The sequence below is a fragment of the Desmodus rotundus genome, chromosome 4 (genome assembly GCF_022682495.2).
Source record: "Desmodus rotundus isolate HL8 chromosome 4, HLdesRot8A.1, whole genome shotgun sequence".
NCBI classification, from domain to species: domain Eukaryota; kingdom Metazoa; phylum Chordata; class Mammalia; order Chiroptera; family Phyllostomidae; genus Desmodus; species Desmodus rotundus.
The window spans coordinates 48,577,814-48,595,532 of NC_071390.1; the positions used below are offsets into that span (position 1 = coordinate 48,577,814).

At 51.5% G+C, this 17,719-nt stretch overlaps 1 protein-coding gene across 3 annotated transcripts in view; it reads left to right on the plus strand.

Annotated features, from left to right (window-relative positions):
- Nucleotides 1–17,719, plus strand: part of HK1 (hexokinase 1) — a 63,109-nt gene that overhangs the window by 26,309 nt on the left and 19,081 nt on the right. For all 3 annotated transcript variants that reach the window (XM_045196021.3, XM_024561242.4, XM_045196022.3), the window contains exons 3-8: nucleotides 6,675–6,823; nucleotides 11,313–11,432; nucleotides 14,399–14,494; nucleotides 15,330–15,429; nucleotides 15,542–15,725; nucleotides 17,143–17,298. In XM_045196021.3, the coding sequence (XP_045051956.2) occupies nucleotides 6,675–6,823; nucleotides 11,313–11,432; nucleotides 14,399–14,494; nucleotides 15,330–15,429; nucleotides 15,542–15,725; nucleotides 17,143–17,298 (805 nt within the window). The remainder of the gene's footprint in view (nucleotides 1–6,674; nucleotides 6,824–11,312; nucleotides 11,433–14,398; nucleotides 14,495–15,329; nucleotides 15,430–15,541; nucleotides 15,726–17,142; nucleotides 17,299–17,719) is intronic.

A 17,719-nucleotide genomic window follows, 5' to 3' on the forward strand; every position in this document is an offset into this window, starting at 1 on the left:
GTTGCCAGGGGCCCTTCAGATGCTTTGTTTAATGAGCCTTCTCTGGAAGAGCCGCTCTCCTGGCTGCAGGGAAATGGGACACGTGGAACGAAGTTGCAAGTAGGATGCACCGGCAGCAGAAAGGAAGGTTGAGGCCAAAGACTTGAAGAGGAAGTTGGAGGGATGCCCGTGGCTGCAGAAAGAGGCTGAAATGAAAAGAAAAATAAATAAATAAAAGTTCAGAACACGGGATCAGTCTCTGGCTCTGCTGCTCATTGTCTGTGTGACCTTGTAGAAGTCACCTCACTTTTCTAAGCCTCCATTTCCTCCTCTGTAAAATGGGCACGGTGACCCTTTCCCTGCCAGCCTCAGGCTCTCAGGAGGGTCAGGTGACAGTGCTTTGCAAACTGCAAACCACCACGGGGTTGCAGTGGCCGTGGCCCTCTTCTTCGTCTTTGTAACTTAATAGCTGACTGTGTAAGAATTCATTGGACGGCCCTTCCCAACCCACGGAGCCAGTGAGAGCGCCCCCACCCCTCAGGCCTCAGTGTGCACATCTAACCCTGGAGGAAAGAGTCAGAGATTATCAGAATTCACATCATCCCTGTTGATATTGTGGGCAGGGTGTGGCAGGTCAAGGGGGAAGCAAAGACAGGTTGTCTCACCCCCACCCCGATACCCCACAAAATGTGGGTGACCCCACGGACGACAGCTCTGAGTCGGGGAACCAACCTGAGGTAAAATGGGATGAGAGACCCCCTTTGTTATGAGGGCAAGTATTTGGGGGACTCATTGTCTAAAGAAGAATATTGAACTTGGGAGCTTTCTGGTTATAGCTGAAAGAAATCTAACTCCAATTTGTATAAGCAGAAGAGGTCCAAATTCTAGGTTCGTGTAACTGGGAAAGTTAGTTGTAAGTTGGCTTCTGTATGTAGGGGTCACCTGTGTCTTGTCTTTCAGGGGCCACCTCTCCCTCATGGTGGCGACGGCCTGGCAGCCCTAGCTGGCACCTCACCTCAGAGGTGGCGACCCCACTGCCTTGGAGACGGTGATGATTGTCCGACATGGGTCATGTGCCCATGCTGAACCCATCAATCCTAGTGCCAAGATGGGTGACTCTGGGTGCTCCCGGGTCACACATTGGTCCTCTGGAGCTACAGCAGGGATGTCGGCCCCACCTCCAACCTCAGATATAAAACAGGAGGGTAGTTATCTAAAGAGATGCTAGACAGCCAACAAAATCTTCCAGGTAGCTTGTTGCCTTTACACGATGTCATTCCTTGTTGTTCGTGTGGCGGAGAATAGGGCCCCGCAGACCCCGCACCTGACCAGGCAGCAGACCCGAACTCGTGGCCGCTGTGTGCAGGACTCGGTGCTGCGGGAGGGAGGTGAGCGTGTTAAGTTGCCCCTTCTTTCATGTTGCATATCATCCAATGGGGGAAAACAGGACATATACCCATAGAAAATAATGAGCATTACGGTGTTTGTGAGAATACGAATGACTAAGAAAAGGGAGGGGCCCTGGCCTTGCCGCAGGTGTGACTGTGAGCAGGTCATTCAGCAGGTCTGATTGGAGCTTCCGAATCCATGAACTGAGAAAGCGAGTTATAGTCTGTCCCCTGTTTCCTGAACTGCAAATGTAATTACATGTAGAAGAGGTGCCAACTGCCATTTCTTACAGCACAAACACACCTGGGAGTGTGGGTCACCTCTCAGGGAAGGATCAGGAGCTGCGCTGGGCTGGACCCTGACCCTCTGTAAACTGCCTTCAGGGAAAGGCCCCCACATCACCCATTCCCACTTCCCGGTGTGTGGAGTGCCCGGTACTTAGCATTCTCCTGACATCTCAAGGCCACCTTTTCTGGTTGCCTTTTCTGACTCTAACTCCTTAGGGCCCCACTGACCTGTGCTCCTTTAAAAAAGGAGCAGCAGAGAGCTGGGGTGGACAGCCCGTGGCAGGAGGCGAGACGAGGCAGGGGTCTTGGCGGAGCTGCAGAAGTGTGGGCCAGCCCCAGGCACCCTAAGGCCAGGTCCCTCCCGGATCACAGGCAGCTGAGGTCATTTTCACTTACCCTGCTTGACGAACTTTTGGCCTGGGCCCTGCGAAGGTGCTGCCTGAAACCTGACCCCTTCCTGCACGAGGGGCTGGAAGCTCTCACCTGCTGTGTCAACACTGACACCTTCTTGCAGGTGATCTGGTATTTCCCTACACACAGTGGTTTATAGCTGTTTAACAGACTGAGTTTTAATTATCTTCACTTTAAGGACAAAGCAAAACAAAACCAAAAGCTGCAAGGAGTCATGGGTGTTAGAGACCCCCGAAAAGGAATGTAGCCATTCCTGATGTGCCATCCTCGGGATGCTTGTCCCCATGGCCTGTCGGGGAAGCAGGTTTATCCAGTGGTTATGAGTTTGGGCTTTGGATTTGAACTCTGGCTTGGCTGCGTATTGGCTGTGTGCTCGTCTAAGTTACCCACGCCTCCCAGCCTGCGTCTGCCCATCTGCAGAGTGCGGATCATAATAGCACCCACTTCATCGGGCTGAGAGGGTTAGAAGGAAAATGATGCGTGTGCGGCACCCAATGACTGGGATGTAGAAGGGCTCAATGAATGCCAGCAGATGGTGATACAAAGTGTTTCCGATATTGTAGGAATACTTCCTCCTGAGAGGGGCCTCCTCGTACCGAATTCCGTTTTTTAACCTGGTGGTAGTATTTCCCACCAATCTGTGGCACCTGCTTCCCAGCGGTCTCCCCTGGCTCCCGTCATCCGGACCCTAGTACCATATTGTGGGACACGGTTCAGCCACAGCAAAGAGTGAGGTGCCGATCCGTGCTGTGACGCAGATGACCCTGGCAAATAGTGTGGGCAAGAGGGGCCAGCCACAGGGGCTGCGTGTCATTTGAGTCCGGCCATCTGAAGCGCCCAGAACAGGGACGTCTGCAGAGACGGACAGGAGATCAGTGGCTGTTGGATAACGACTGGGGGGGGGGGGTTGGGAGGAAATGAGAGTGACTGCGAACGGGTGTGGGGGTTCTTGGTTGGGTTGGTGAAGATTTTCTGAAATTAGTGGTGATAGTTGCACAACTCTAAATATATACTGAAACCCATTAAACTGTACACTTTAAATGGGTGGATTTTATGATATGTGAATTATTTCTCAATAAAGTTCTTATTAAAAAAACCCAACCAATCTGGGGCATAACTGCTTCCTGCTTCCTGAACAGCAAGCAGGGGTGCCAGAATTGAATGAATGAATGAATGAATGAACCCCCAACCCCTGTGATCAAGCAGCCGCCAAGCATTTATTGTGCCGTCCTGGGTGTCAGAGTCAGGCGTAAAGAATCCTGAGTTGTCTTTCCCTCACGGAACTCGAGAGAGAGGATCAGAACAGTGATAATCAGTGTAAGGGTTCTTGGGTTTGTTTATTTATTCCTGTACACCCTTGGTAGTTCCAGTGTTTGTGGAGCTCTTACTGTACACCAAACACCGTTTTAAGTTCAGACACGGAGCAGCGCGGCAGAGCGCACAGCTCGGTGGGCTCAGGTACAAAGACGCTGGCTCGATAAATGAGAATGCTTTGTTTTCTTAAAAAACCAGTTGTTACTTAATGATAATAATAATAATAATAAAAGAGCTTAAGGGATCCAGAAGAACCTAAATAATCTTCAAAAAGAAGAAAACAGTTGGAGGACTTTACTCCCCGGTTTCAGAATTCACTGCAGAGCAACAATAGCCAAGGCAGTGGTGCTGGCGAGGGGGGAGATGGGGCTCAGTGGGTCAGAGCTGATAGTGCAGGATGTCAGTTTTGTGTCAGTGAAGCTGGGGGGGGCGTGGGGAATTGGAAGTTCAGAAGTAAATCCACACATATATGGTCACTTGTTTTTTTTAAAAGATTTTATTTATTTTTAGAGAGGGTGAGGGAGGGAGAAAGAGAGAGAAATGTCAATGTGAGAGAGAAACATTGGTCAGTTCCCTTTTGCAAGCACCCCGACCGGGGACTGAACTTGCAACCCAGGCATGTGCTCTGACCGGGAATCAAACCAGCGACTTTTCGGTTTGCTGGATGATGCCCAGCCAACTGAGCCACACCGGTCAGGGCTAGGGTCTCTTGATTTTTGACAAGAGTGACAGACTATTCAGTGAGGGAAAGGGTAGTCTTTTCAGCAAATAATGCTGGGATGACTATCGACATGCAAAAGAATGAGGTTGGACCTCTACCTCATCATACACAAAAATTAACTTATAATGGATCCTATACCTAAATGTAAGACCTAAAGCTATAAAATTCTAGAAGGAAGCATGGGTATGAACCTTTGTGACCTTGGATTTCGCAATAGATTCTTAGATAATGACACCAAAAGTACAAACAACAAAAGAAAAAATAAATTGTACTTCGTCAAAATTAAAAACTTTTATGCTTTAAAAGTCACCATCAAGAAAGTGAAAAGACAACTCGGAATGAGAGAAAATATTTGCGAGTCATATGGCTGATAGGGACTTGTACCTGGACATACAGAATTCATACAACTTAACTGAAAAGACAACCCAGTTTTTAAAATAAACCAGGGATCTGAATAGACATTTCTCTAGAGAATGTATATGAACGGACAGTAAGCACACGAAAAGGTGCTCATTGTCATTAGCCATCAGAGAAGTATGAATTGAAACAATATGGGTAATACCAAGTGTTGATGTGGAGGAGGTGGAACCTTCCTGTATTGCTGGTGGAATGTGAAATGGTGCATCTACTTTGGAAACTGTTTTACTCAGCAGTTCCACTTCTGGTTATGGACCCAAGGGAAATAAAAATAAATGCCCACATGAAAACTTTGGCACAAATATTCGTAGTGGTATTAACCATAATAGTCAAAAGGTGTAAACAACCTAAATGCCCATTAACAGATGAATGGGTAAGTGAAATGAAGTCTATTCACACAGTAGAATACTATTTGGCCATGAAAAGGAATGAAGTACTGATATAGGCTATGATATGATGAACCTTAAAAATATTTTCCTAAAAAAAGATATATGTTATATTTTGCTAAGTGTAAGAACTTCATCACAAAAGGCCACTTAATATGTGATCCCATTTATATGAAATGTCCAGAATAGGCAAATCGATGGCGACCGTTTCATGGTTACTTAGGACCATGGGGGATAAGGGACTTGAGTGGTGATAGTTAAAGGGCACAGGATTGCTTTTTGAGGTGATGAAAATATTCTAAAACCGGTTTACGTAAGGGAATATACCAACCACCGTTGAATTGAACGCTCTAAGTGAGTGAATTGAATGGTGTGTGAACGATAGCTCAATAATGCTGTTACGAAAAATAAAATAATAAAGATGCTTCCCCGGGAAAACGAGGTGTCCCAAGCAGGCTTGTGTTTACTGCTTTAGGACTGAGGGCTTAGAGGACCACTGGGGTGCAGCATGGGAGGAATGCCTGTCACCTCTGGCTTGTGCATTGGGACAGTGAGAATGTCACCTTCGCATCAGAAGTAAAATGGACAGATTTTAACTGAGTTTGGGGGAGCACGTCTAGGGATAACTGATGAGAAATAGGATAGTGTTTGATGGCAGCTTCATGGTTTGGAGCCCTGCCCATGGCACCCCCCTGGGTGCTAGGTGGTGGTCTCGGCATGCAGTCCCATCGTCTTCCTCTGTCCTTGGGGGCCTGCCCCTGCTACTGCACACGTCGGCCCCGAAGCACGTGACGGTGTCGGGCCAGTTTGCTCTCATGTGATCAAGGGGACCTCTGTTTAAACTGCCCCTCGGTGGAAACAACCCACGTGCCCCCGCCAGAGGAGCGGATAAACAAAGTGTGATGTGTACGCACGGCAAAGTATCGCTCGGCCCCAAAAGGGGTGAAGTGCTGGCACGCGCTCCAGCGTGCATGAACCTTGGAGATTTTGTTTTATTTTGTTTTAATTTTTGCTTAATCCCTTCACCTTTTTCACCCGAACCTTTGAGCTTTTATACAAAATTAAAGAAGCTAGACACCAGAGGCCAACTATTGTATGATTTCACTTACATGAAATATCGAGAACAGGCAAATTCACAGAGACAGAAAGGAGAATAGAGGTTACCAGACAGGGCCGAGAGGGAGGGGGATGGGGAGTTACTGCTTGATGGTTACAGAGTTTCTGTTTGGGTGATACAGAGTTTTGGAGATAGTGTTGATGATTGCAGAACATTGGGAGTGTACCTAATGCCACCGAACTGGACGCTTAAAAACGGTTACAATGGTAAATTTTATGTATATTTTATCACAGTGAAAAAAAATCCCCTGGGGAGTAAACGGAGTTCTGGCCTCACTGTAATTGGTGTCTGAGCTGACATGGAGGGAACCCAAGGTACAGGATGACCTCAGAGGTGGGGCTTCTCTGGGATGAAGTGCTGTTTTTACTTTTAATGTATAGATAGCAGTGCTGTTTTTGACAAGGATAAGGAATCAGAGAAAGATGTGTTTCAGTCCCCTGTTGTCAGGAGTGGGAGCCACTGCTCAAAGGTGTCTGCCCGAGGACGCCGGCGTGGGCTGGGGGCACCAGCGAGGTCTGTGTGACTCCTGCTTCCTGGCCGGCACTGCTGTCCGCAGGGGGAGGCTGATGGCTGGACGCTGGGAGAAGCTGCAGAGCGTGGGGCCTTCTTGTAAAATTTGAATCTGATGCAATACCTGTTGTCTCCTTAAACAGAAAAGGGAGATTTCATTGCCCTGGATCTTGGTGGGTCTTCCTTTCGAATTCTGCGGGTGCAAGTGAATCATGAGAAAAAACAGAACGTTCACATGGAGTCTGAGGTGTATGGCACCCCGGAGAACATCATGCACGGCAGCGGAACCCAGGTGGGTCCTGCTCCCTCCAGCAACCAATTCCCAGAGCACTGTCCTCACAGATGTATGTGGAGAGGGACTCCTGGGCGGAAGGGTGTGACCTCCTGAAGAGAGACCCCACTGCCTGGTGAACTGGTGGGTGGGAGGGGCTGCAGGGCCGCTCACTGGGGGAGAGGGTGAAGGGGGAGGCCCAGCAGCTGTTGGATAGAGGCCTTCATTCCATCAGGACCCTGGGGTTCGTTCCTCAGCACAGATTCAGCAGAGCTCTTGGGTCAAAACTCCTAAGTCATTGGCCTCCTCACCCACCTGGCCCAAGGCCCAGGCCTCCTAGGGAGTGGCTGTCACCTGTGGGGCAGTGGGAATTGTAGCTTGCAGCCCTAGGGCTGATCAGGGATCCTGGCCATCCAATTTAATAGTCTCCTGTGAGTCGTTGGTTGTCAGCAATGAAAGAACTAAGGCAGGGCTTTGACTGGGTAATCACCTCCCCTCCTCTCTCACTTGGTACCCGAGCCCCCACCACTGCCTTTGCTGGTGGCGGAGTGGGAGCCCTCCACCCCCTCCTGCGTGTCTGGTTGCAGTGAGTGCTGTGTCCCTGGCTCGCTGAGGGCCCTGTGACAGCCCCTGCTCAGGCTTTCCATCCTGTCTGCGCCTTGGAAGCCTGTATTGTTCTAGCTCCTCCAGTTTGTGGCTCGCCTCCTGGGTTGTGGCTGCCGTCCAGGATGGGGATTCAGAGATCGCCAAATATTTGCGTTCGGAGGGTGTGTCCACAGCAAGGTCCATGACTAAATTCCCCGGAAAACCCTTTTGCTCCGGGCTAGACTTTGAGATGGGGCCCAGCAGTTACTCCTGTTGACTCCACTTTTTGGAGTGAGACCTGGAGCAAATGCTCTGCCTTTTCAAGGAAAGGGCTAACTCCAGCCTTTAACCTGCTTCTGGGGGGGGTTGGTTAAGAGCTTTCAAACCATGATCCTATCATTAGAATGATGAATCACTGTTCAGTCAGCCACTGAACTGGGTGTATCGCTCATCAACGGCCCTGCCTGGAGGTTGATTTCCCCGCCTGTCCCTCCATTCCTGGGCTGTAGGAACCGGCCCAGGCATCTAGTGAGTGTGTGGAGGCTGCCAGCGGCTAGGGCTCCTAATCCTGCCCAGGGGTCGCTGCATCGCTCCTCCTTGTGGGTGGCTGGCAGCCGTGGGGTGGCACCCTGCTCCCTCCGTGTGGCAGCAAGCAGTGACCCGACACTCTGTTCCTGCAGTCCTTGGGTTGAGCCACCTCCGCCTGCGGCCTTCCCCCTTGTGCTGCAGACATTCCTGTGAGCTTTGACGGGGCTTGTAAGGTACGGGCATGTCTCCCCCACGGGCGCTTACTGCCTACGTTCACTTCCGCAGCCTTTCTTCTTCCGCTGCCTCCGTCCCCACCTTCTCGGCCCCAGGGGCACTTTGTCTCCTGCTCCATTGTTTCTCTGCCCCTGTGAACCCGTCTGCAAAGAAAAAACAACGATGACGATGATTTTAATGATGTATTACTAGAGTAAATACATGGCGTTTGTCACATGTGAGGCACTGATGGAAGCACTTCATATGGATTAACTCATTTAATCATCCCAGCAACCCTTGCCAGTAGATATTATTATTCCTGTTTCACAGGTGAGAAAATTCGGGCTCAGATGTGAAGTGACCAGCTTCTTGGGTCTCTTAGCTCGTAAGTGATAGAGCTGGGATTTGAACCCAGGCACTCTAGGTTCAGAAGTTACAGTTTTCCCAACATGGAGTGCTCTTAGTCTGGGTTTTGTCTTTGTCTTGATTGTTTTTGTGTATTAAATTTGGTTTTGGTGGTGAGGAAATGTGAGGGCTGTGGGCGGAGGAAGGTCCAGGGGCTGCGGGAGGGCTGGCAGTTGAAAAATAGGGATGGAACAGGAACTTCTGTCCCAGAAGTCTGATGTGCAGGGTAGAAACAAGCACTGGCCGGTCCGTTCTTGTGAGACCTCACCGGTCTATACAGCTTCTGGAAAACCGGGGGCCCCCTGTTGCCCATAGAGTAGCTCAGACTATGAACAGTGCTGAATTCTTGGGGTTGTGATCTCATCTTCTGAAATGTAAGGGAGTTCTTAGTCGATTTTTAAACATTTTGTTTGAAATAATATTGAACTGACAGCAAGGTTTTAAGACAAGCACAAAGAACTCCCACATAACCCTCCATCCAGACTTCCTGGTTGTTCACCGTCTGCTTTGTCCTTCCCTGTCTGTGCCCCCCAAGTCTCCCCAAATCCCCCCACCCCCCACACTCACAGTGCCTCACGTTTCAGTGCAGTTTTAAGCTTTAATAATTTTGGAAGCATAAATGCCATCTTAAAACATCACTTTTTAATTTTGGGCATTTTGAATAAGAAATGTTTAGGTTTTTATTTTAGTCATTGTTTGCCATTCTTGTCAGAGGAACTGAGTCCGTGTGTGGGAACTTTGAAGATAACTGGCGTTGTTGTTAAGAAAAGAAAAATTAATGGTTTTTTGGACTCTAAAATTTTGAGTCCAGAGAGCCTGGGCCACTTCCTTCCCTGGCTGGTCACAGACACAGTTGGCCTGAGGGGAGCTTCCTGTCTCCTTGAGCCCCTGGATTGTGGACCTTCCCCAACACTGCATTTCCTTCTTAACAGAGCACTTCAGGATGGCTGCGTTTAGCTGGGCTCAGGGCTGGTTAGTGCACCCCATTTGTGTAAATCCATTTCTGCGGGCTGTGTTCTCCCTGTCGCTTCCTGCCAGCAGCCTTCCTTCCTCCTGGCCTGTCTCCAGAGGGCCAAGGGGGAGCCTGGAGCTTCTGAGAGTGTGTGACGTGGGGCGTGCTGACGGACTTAGTAGTGGGTTTATGTCTCAGAAATATAGGTCGCAGGGAGCTTAGCCGGCTCCTCCGAGGAAGGCGGTCCAGTGTCTCTCCTCCCTCCGCACTGCCCGCTGCGGGCATGGCCTGACTAATAGTGACTCAGCAGCAGAGGCGTCTACATCAGAATTGACAGGTTTTCCTTTGCCCCGGGAGAAGAGTCAGACTTCAGAGCTGGGTCAAGGGCGGAGGTGGGGATACTGACATCTGGCCCCCTGTCAAGGATACCCCTGTGAGGAAAGACTTCAGGCAGATGGCCTTGTGTGGGGGCAGGGCTGGGTCTGCTTCCTGTGACTCTGTGGCTTGACCTTGCTTGCCAATACCGCCTTCTTCTAGGCTTCAGAAGCTCCATAGTCGTGTTAACTCCACACGTATGGGAGGTCTAGTGCTACGACAGCCACGTGAAAACGACGGGGCAGGGGGTAGTACCTAGACTGCAGGGGCCCAGAGCTAAGGAAGAGGGAAGTTCCTAGTCCAGCTTAGCTCTCCTTTGGTCGGAACACAGGTGGAATGGTTATTCAGTTGTGGGTACCTTTTAGAGATGAGGAGAGGGATCAGATGCAAAAAGATTGCCTTAAAGGAGGTGAGCCTCCCGTCACGGACAGTATTCGTTCAGAGGCTGGGGAAACAGTGTTCGGGGCTCCTTGTAGGACCTAAGAGGTGTATGCATATCCCAGGCAATGTGTCGTGGGGAGGCAAGCTTAAATCGCAGTCCACCAAATAAATCCTGGTGTATCCGCCCCATAGAATACTATGCAGCGGTGAGAATGAACAGTCTGCAAAGACACGAACAGGGTGGCTGACTCCCATGCACATGATGTAGAGTGAGAGAAGGCATTCGTCAGAGTGCACGAGGTTATTCCATGCACAAACAGTAGACAGGCAAAACCAGCTGAGTGTGTTAGAAGTCAGGGTGGCTGGCGGCTGCCCGGGTGGGGTTGGGTGCAGTGGTCGTGACTGGAGCGGACTCCAGCGGGGTGTCTGGGCTGACAGCATTGTGTTTCCTGACCTGGGGGCTGGTGACATGGGTGGGTGCGGCTTGAGAGAAGGATCCAGTAAACGCTGCCCTCATGTGCGGGCACTTTTTTTGGTATGCCTATTATACTTCAGGAAAAAGTAGAAATACAAATAGCCCGGAGATCGCTAACTCACTCACGGGGGCTAGCACCCGTGGCTGTGCTTGCAGAGCTTCTGGGATCTGCAGATAGAGGTAAACAGAAAGAGACGTCTGGGGGGGAGGGGAGACGGGGTAGTGACTTCTGAGAAGGGGCCAGACGGTGCTCCACCTGGGCGGCTGATGGGGACTGTGAGATATGGAGCGACGAGGTGATTTCTATTACTTTAAAATTTTAAATGTTTTAAATTATTAACTACATTTAATATTTAATATTTTTAAATGTCCTCAGGACCCTGATAATACATACTAGTGACCGCTGAGAGGCTGGTTCTGTTTGAAGGGTTGGAAATGCTCCCTGAGCTGTGGCCGCCCACGGGGCCGCGATCAGGGACTTTTCTCCACCACTCACACTCGGTGCGGCTTTTCCAGCAGGACCACGGGTGCCGTGTCTTTGACACTTTTCCTGAAGTGCTTTGTCCCTCCCGACTGTTCTCTCATGCTTCCTCCAGCTTTTCGATCACGTCGCCGAGTGCCTGGGAGACTTCATGGAGAAAAGGAAAATCAAGGACAAGAAATTACCTGTGGGGCTCACATTTTCTTTCCCCTGCCGACAATCCAGAATTGACGAGGTAAGGGCCCTCCGGGATTACCGGGCTCCATAGATGCCCCAGAGTGGAAAAGCTAATGAACCCCTTTTCTTGACTACTTTTCCCTTCTGTTTATGGGATGGCTTGCGTGTCTTACTTTTTCTTTTAAGAAACTTTGTTGAAATTAATGGGTGGTGATGATGTTATATTTATTTTTTCAATTAGTTACTTACGTATTTTGGGGAATGAATTGTGTTATTTGTGGCCATCAGGTGGAGAGAGCCGCGTAGTAAGCGGCAGCCGGTGAAGGGAAAAAGTAGGTGTAGCGGTGGGGAGAGGTCGGGAGGCCCTTGGTCGTGCTGTGAGTTGTGGTGTTTGTGTGCTGGGAAGCCATCCTTGTTAGAGCGCACCTGTTAGGGTTCCACCTCAGGGACCAGGGCCCCCTCTCCATAATCCCTGCTGGTCGGGGGCTCCGGCCCCAGAGAAGGCCTTGGTTCTGGGCCTGCAGGTGACTTGTGCTCCCGCCCACCTTGTTTGTCTCTTTTTCCTTCACCGGTTCAGCAAGGTAGGACTCAGGCATCCCACGTGCCAGTGTTACAGAGCGCTGTGGGAACACAAAATGAGTAGTGGCCACCTCGTTCCTTTTCTACATAGAGAGACAGAAAAACCGCGCCCGCCGCATAGACACAGAGCAGCCTGCGAATGGACTTTTCACAGTAGGAGCGCGGAGAGTTAGCACTATTGAGGGTCCACCAGCTGTTCTAGTGTGTGCTTCACAGTCTCCACATGTAACCCTCAGACACCCCCCTGAGCGAAGTGCTTATGATCCCCACTTTACAGATGAGGAAGTTGAGGCTCAGAGGAGTTAGGCACCTGCCCAAGGCCATCCAAGCCAGAAGCAGCAGAGCCTGTGCGGGGAACCAGTTCACGGTTCTGCAGAATAGTCACGTTTGGGTACAGGTGCCCCCCATGCTTCTGGGCAGTAGCCCTGTGCCTCTTTTTTCAGTGGGGTAAGCACCATCTCCTGGGCTCTGCCTCGTGCCGCTGGGGCCCTTACATCCACGCTTGATAATTTGTGCAATCACAGTGTCAGAGCGAGACGGGGCCTGGGAGTCCAGCCGGCCAAGCCCCGCATCAGCAAGGCCACAGGGCTTATTAAAGGCAGACCTGGGACCAGAATCCCAGGCCCCACCTCCTGCCCCATAGATCCCTGCCCCCCCACATGTCTAAAGGCCTCTGAGATGTTGCTGTCTCCTCTTTTCTCTCTCTTTCTGATACTGTGATACCTCCAAGGTATTCCGATCTCTTTGGCCTCCAAGCTGTCTTCCCAGACCTTTCACAAAGCCTGTTGTTGGAACTACATGTCACTTGGCTTTTGAGAACTGAGACATGACAGTCACACTCCCCGGGCAGGGATAGTGTGAGACGCCCCTTCCAGCGGGAGAGGTGGAAATGAAGCCGCTGTGCTCGATGTCGCTCATTCGTTAGCAGCTACTGACGAGTGCCGTCCCTGTGTGGGCTACGCCAGGCCCTAGGAGAGACCCCGAGCACATGGTCTGACCTTCCCCCAGAAGGCACAGTCTTGCAGGGAACCAGGCATTGCGGGAGTGGGGAGGGAACGTCCTCGGGGCCACAGTATCCTCACAGGGTGCAGCAGGTGTGCCTGACAGGGGCACTGTGGGCAGAGAAGGAGCCAGAGGTGGGGGGTCTTCCTAGACTGGGCTGCACTACCTGCCAGGAAGTCAGTGGGTCACAGACTCTAATTACCCACCCAGGGGGCCTGCGCCCACGCCTTTAGGCTGCCGAGAGCTTCCAGATTGTCCAAGTGTAGACTAGCTGCCTTACTCCACAGAGGAGCAGAGAGACCCTCAGGAGTTAGGGGAGCTGCCCCAGGGAAATGAGCAGGATTGAGGGAACAGGACCCAGCCTCCTGGTTTTCAATCCCATGTTCTTTCTACAACACTGTGTTCTCAGAATCTGTTTTTTGGGGGGTGTGGGAATTGAGGGGAAGAAAACAGTGTCCAGGGGCTTTTGGAATGCCCAGTTTAGCGGCAGGCTGCTGCTGAGCAAAGAACCACAAATTCTCCCAAGTACTTGCCCTTCCCATACACCCTGTAGGCTGTGTGGCTTCCACAGCGAGCACCCCGTGCCCGGGTCGCACACAACCCCAGCTGACGGCCTGACAGCAAGTCTTCCCAACCTGCCACGTAAATCACAGTGACTTTCTCCATTCAGAGAAAAACATTCAAGTATAGCAATTACTTTTCTTCTCTCGTATCTCTAATTTTTTTTAAATACAAAAGCAATTAGTAGAACTATTGAAATAATATAAAGAGTTAAAGCAAAAAGTAAAGTTTCTATTCTTTTACATTCCCAAGTGAGTAACCATTGGCTATCTGTGAGGTTTCTCCAGTGACATACAGACAGAAATGGGTCATAGTGTAGAAATAGTGGAGTCGCTGCTTTCAAATGGGGGTTAAGTTCCAAAGTTGGGAAAGAGACATAAATCATATACACATGGGCCGTATTTTCCTTAAATGTCCGGGACCTGCCTCTCGGAAGCTCCTTAGCCAAGAGTTGTCTTAGCATTTTCTCGTCTCAACTTGGCTCACTCTTTTCTTGGGGCTGTGGAAGTGAGGCTTGTTTTCAAAGTGGGCAGTGGTGATCAGGTAATAACCGGATTTTCCCTGCTCACTTTTTCCATGACGTCTGGCTGAGCAGGTGACACCCAGGTGGGTTTGCGCGCCGGTGACTCTCCTGCAGAGGCCAGGCACTTGCTGTGTTCTGGTGTGCGCCGCAGGGTTCTTCCCATGGCTGTCACAGAGGAATCCATTGTGTAGGTAGATGAACAGGAAATGGGACAGCCTGGTCCTGTCACCCAGTGTGACCTGGAGCCAGCCCCTTGGTCCCTCTGGGCCTCTGCTTTGTCACTGTCCTTCGCAAGGGCCTGGGGCTTCTGGAGGCCTCCCATCCTTCTTCTAACCCCACCCATCTGCTCTCCTTTGCAGGGTGTTCTGATCACCTGGACAAAGCGATTTAAAGCAAGCGGAGTGGAGGGAGCGGATGTGGTGAAGCTGCTTGACAAAGCCATCAAAAAGCGTGGGGTAACTTCTCTCTAGGCCTTGGCTGTGTGGGGGTAGGTAGGGATGTGTGGGGGGAGAGCTGTGTTCTAAAACACACCAAGGCCCTTTTGGAGGTAGGGAGGGGGCAGTAGTGCATGACCTGAGGCATCACGTGGGAGGTCTTGAAGGCCCAGGCAGAGCAGTAAGAGTAGTTGGTCTAGGAGGTTGGGAGTGGTTGGAACAGAGCTCTTTGAAGTGCTGCCCAAAGGAGCCAAGCCCTTGGGAGGGGGTGCGCCCCTTCTGATGGAGGAAGGCTGGCTGTTCGTACAAGGAACCAGGTGGTCAGGTGCCGCCTGTGGCAGCTGGAACTGAGGCAGTCCACACATGTTGCAGAGGGCTGTGGCTCTGTGTATAAAATCTACTCTAATACAATCTTTTAATTTTATTTTTTTTAATCATCACCCGAGGTTTTCATTGCATTTTTAGAGAGGAAGGGGGAGAGAGGAACATCGATGTGAGAGAAACATCGAATGATTGCCCTCTTGTATGCGGCCTGACCGTGGATCAAACCCGCAACCTGGGTATGTGCCCTGACCAGGAATCGAACCTGTGACCTTTCGGTCTACGGGACAGTGCTCCAACCATCTGAGCCACACTGGCCAGGGCCTCTCTGAGAAGAATCTTATGCCAGATAATGAAGGGAGCCCTGCAGTTTCCATCATTCAGTTCACTCGATCCAGTTAATTTGAGTGCCAGCTGGGACGAAATCAACAATGCCTGCAGGAGCAACGGTGGCCATGAAAACCACTGTCTCTGTAAAGTTATGATCTTTCCTCCCACGTGTGAGCGGAGGTGACGCCCTGTTATCTGTCCCCAGGATTACGATGCCAACATTGTGGCTGTGGTGAATGACACAGTGGGGACCATGATGACCTGTGGCTATGACGATCAGCAGTGTGAAGTTGGCATCATCATTGGTAATGTCCACCCTTTTCCTCGTCCGTTCCTGCAGGCGGTGTCTCCAGGAGGCACCTCCTCCTGTCTGTGACTGTGTGTGGTCACAGCTTTGATCTCGTCTCTCTCTCCAAGGCACTGGCACCAACGCGTGCTACATGGAGGAGCTGAGGCACATCGACCTGGTGGAAGGCGACGAGGGGAGGATGTGCATCAACACTGAGTGGGGGGCCTTCGGGGACGACGGGTCCCTGGAAGACATCCGCACTGAGTTTGACCGTGAGATAGACCGGGGGTCTCTGAACCCTGGAAAACAGCTGTGAGTCCCACCCACCTTTCCTTACTAGTCATTCGGCTTAGGGGACACAACATAAGATTTGGGGTGGGAGATGAAAGGGGCAGAAAGCCAGGTGATCACAAAGGGAAAAGCCCATCAGATTTGCATTATCTGTTATTCCTTTGGAGAGAGACAGCTGTGGAGCCGGCAGTCTGGCCCCTGCAAGCTCTGAGATTCCGCCTCGGGTTTGCACACAGGCTGTTCCAACAGGTACTTAGGGTGGCGTCTGGGCAGGTAGGACTCAGCAGGGCTCTCTTCTGCCAGGGATCCTCAGCACAGCCGCGGCTGAGACTGACCCGTCTGGTCCTGTCAGGAGCAGGGACAATGAGAGCTGTGTTTCTCTGTGCTCGTGCTGACGGATGAGGGAGGGCCGGGTGCTCAGGTCCCAGCAGCATCCCTGGCTCCTGGGCCTGCCTCTGAATGGAACAGATTGTTTTGCTGTGTCACAGCCGGCTCTGGGTGTGCCAACTGGGCTCCCATGGAGGCCAGGCCGGCTGCCCGGATGTGGACCTGCCTCTTGATCCGTCCTGCTCAGGGCTTTCTCTTGACCCTTGGTCAGCCAGGACTCAGGCCTGAGTCTGGCTCCCGTATGGCATTGAGCCCCAGTTTGTGGCGGCCTGTCCCCTGCAGCACTGGGCTCAGTGTGACTGTGACTGCTGCTGTCACAGAGTCCACCCCTCACACCACACCTCCCAGGGAGGCGAGAGGGCAGATTCACTCTGTGACTGGCCTGTGGCTGAGTGTGACCAGGGGAGTGAGATGCACTGATTGGCTTTAAGCCACTCAGATCCCTCCCCTGGAGTTGAGGGTGAGGTCAGTGGGGAAGAATTGGGTTCCTCAAAGCAAATCTTGGTCCTTTTGGCTTGAGAGGGAGAACGTGAATGCCGGGGAGGGGACCTGTGACAGGGGTCCCATGGGAATGGCTGCATTTCAGCCCCATCATCTGTTCAGCATTCCCTCTGAAAAGACATTTACCCTTCTGACCTGGGAAACTGAGAGAATGCTTCCTGGCCACCTCCTCCCCACAGCACTTGGTGATCTCCCTGAGAGAGTGATGGGGATGAAAGCCGTTTAAAAAGTACAACATAAGGTTTTGTAAGAGATTATCATATTCTGCTCATTTCCCAATCCTAACATTTCCCCCAGCTGCAGGCAGCCTTCCCTGCCCGCCCCTGGGGTGCTCTCCTGTTGCCCACCCTGAGGATAGGTGTGGGCTCTGGATGGCCCCCTTTCACCCCCTTGTTTAATCACACAAGTGCCTGGTCTTGCCTGCCAGCGGGGCTGCGAGCTGGTGAGGGATGAGCCTCATCTCCTTCTGTGTCTGTCCCACTCCCCACGAGTTGGCCCAGCGGTGGATGCGTAGAAAGGACCTGACAAGCCCGGTGCTTCCCTCCTGCAGGTTTGAGAAGATGGTCAGTGGCATGTACCTGGGGGAGCTGGTCCGGCTGATCCTGGTCAAGATGGCCAAGGAGGGCCTCTTATTTGAAGGGCGGATCACCCCAGAGCTGCTCACCAGAGGGAAGTTCAACACTAGTGATGTGTCAGCCATTGAAAAGTAGGTGCCACCTCTTGAGGCTCTCTGGGGGGTCCTGGTTAGAAGAGCGACGGGTCCCTTGTTACCACGCGGGTCCTGGTGTGGTTGGGTTCTCCCTCAAGAGCACCAGGGCTTTCTGGGTCCATCTCTCCTCTCTTGGCTGTCCCCTCCTGGGCTGGTCTCCCTGCAGGTGCCTCAGTCAACTCATTAAAGAATGTTCTAGTTAGCAGTGTATACTTCATGGATGACTTGGTTACAGAAACAGCCTCTTGTCCTTCACTCCGCCCCTCCTCCTCTTCCCTTTCCTCCACAACAGGGTGAGATCGAAGAGCATTCTAGTGGTGAACAAGGAGCTGACCGAGCCTGGGGTCTGGATTCAGAATTCCTCCTTGGGACATCGGGACCTTCACCACACTAGGCTCCAGGGAACCCTAGTGACTCA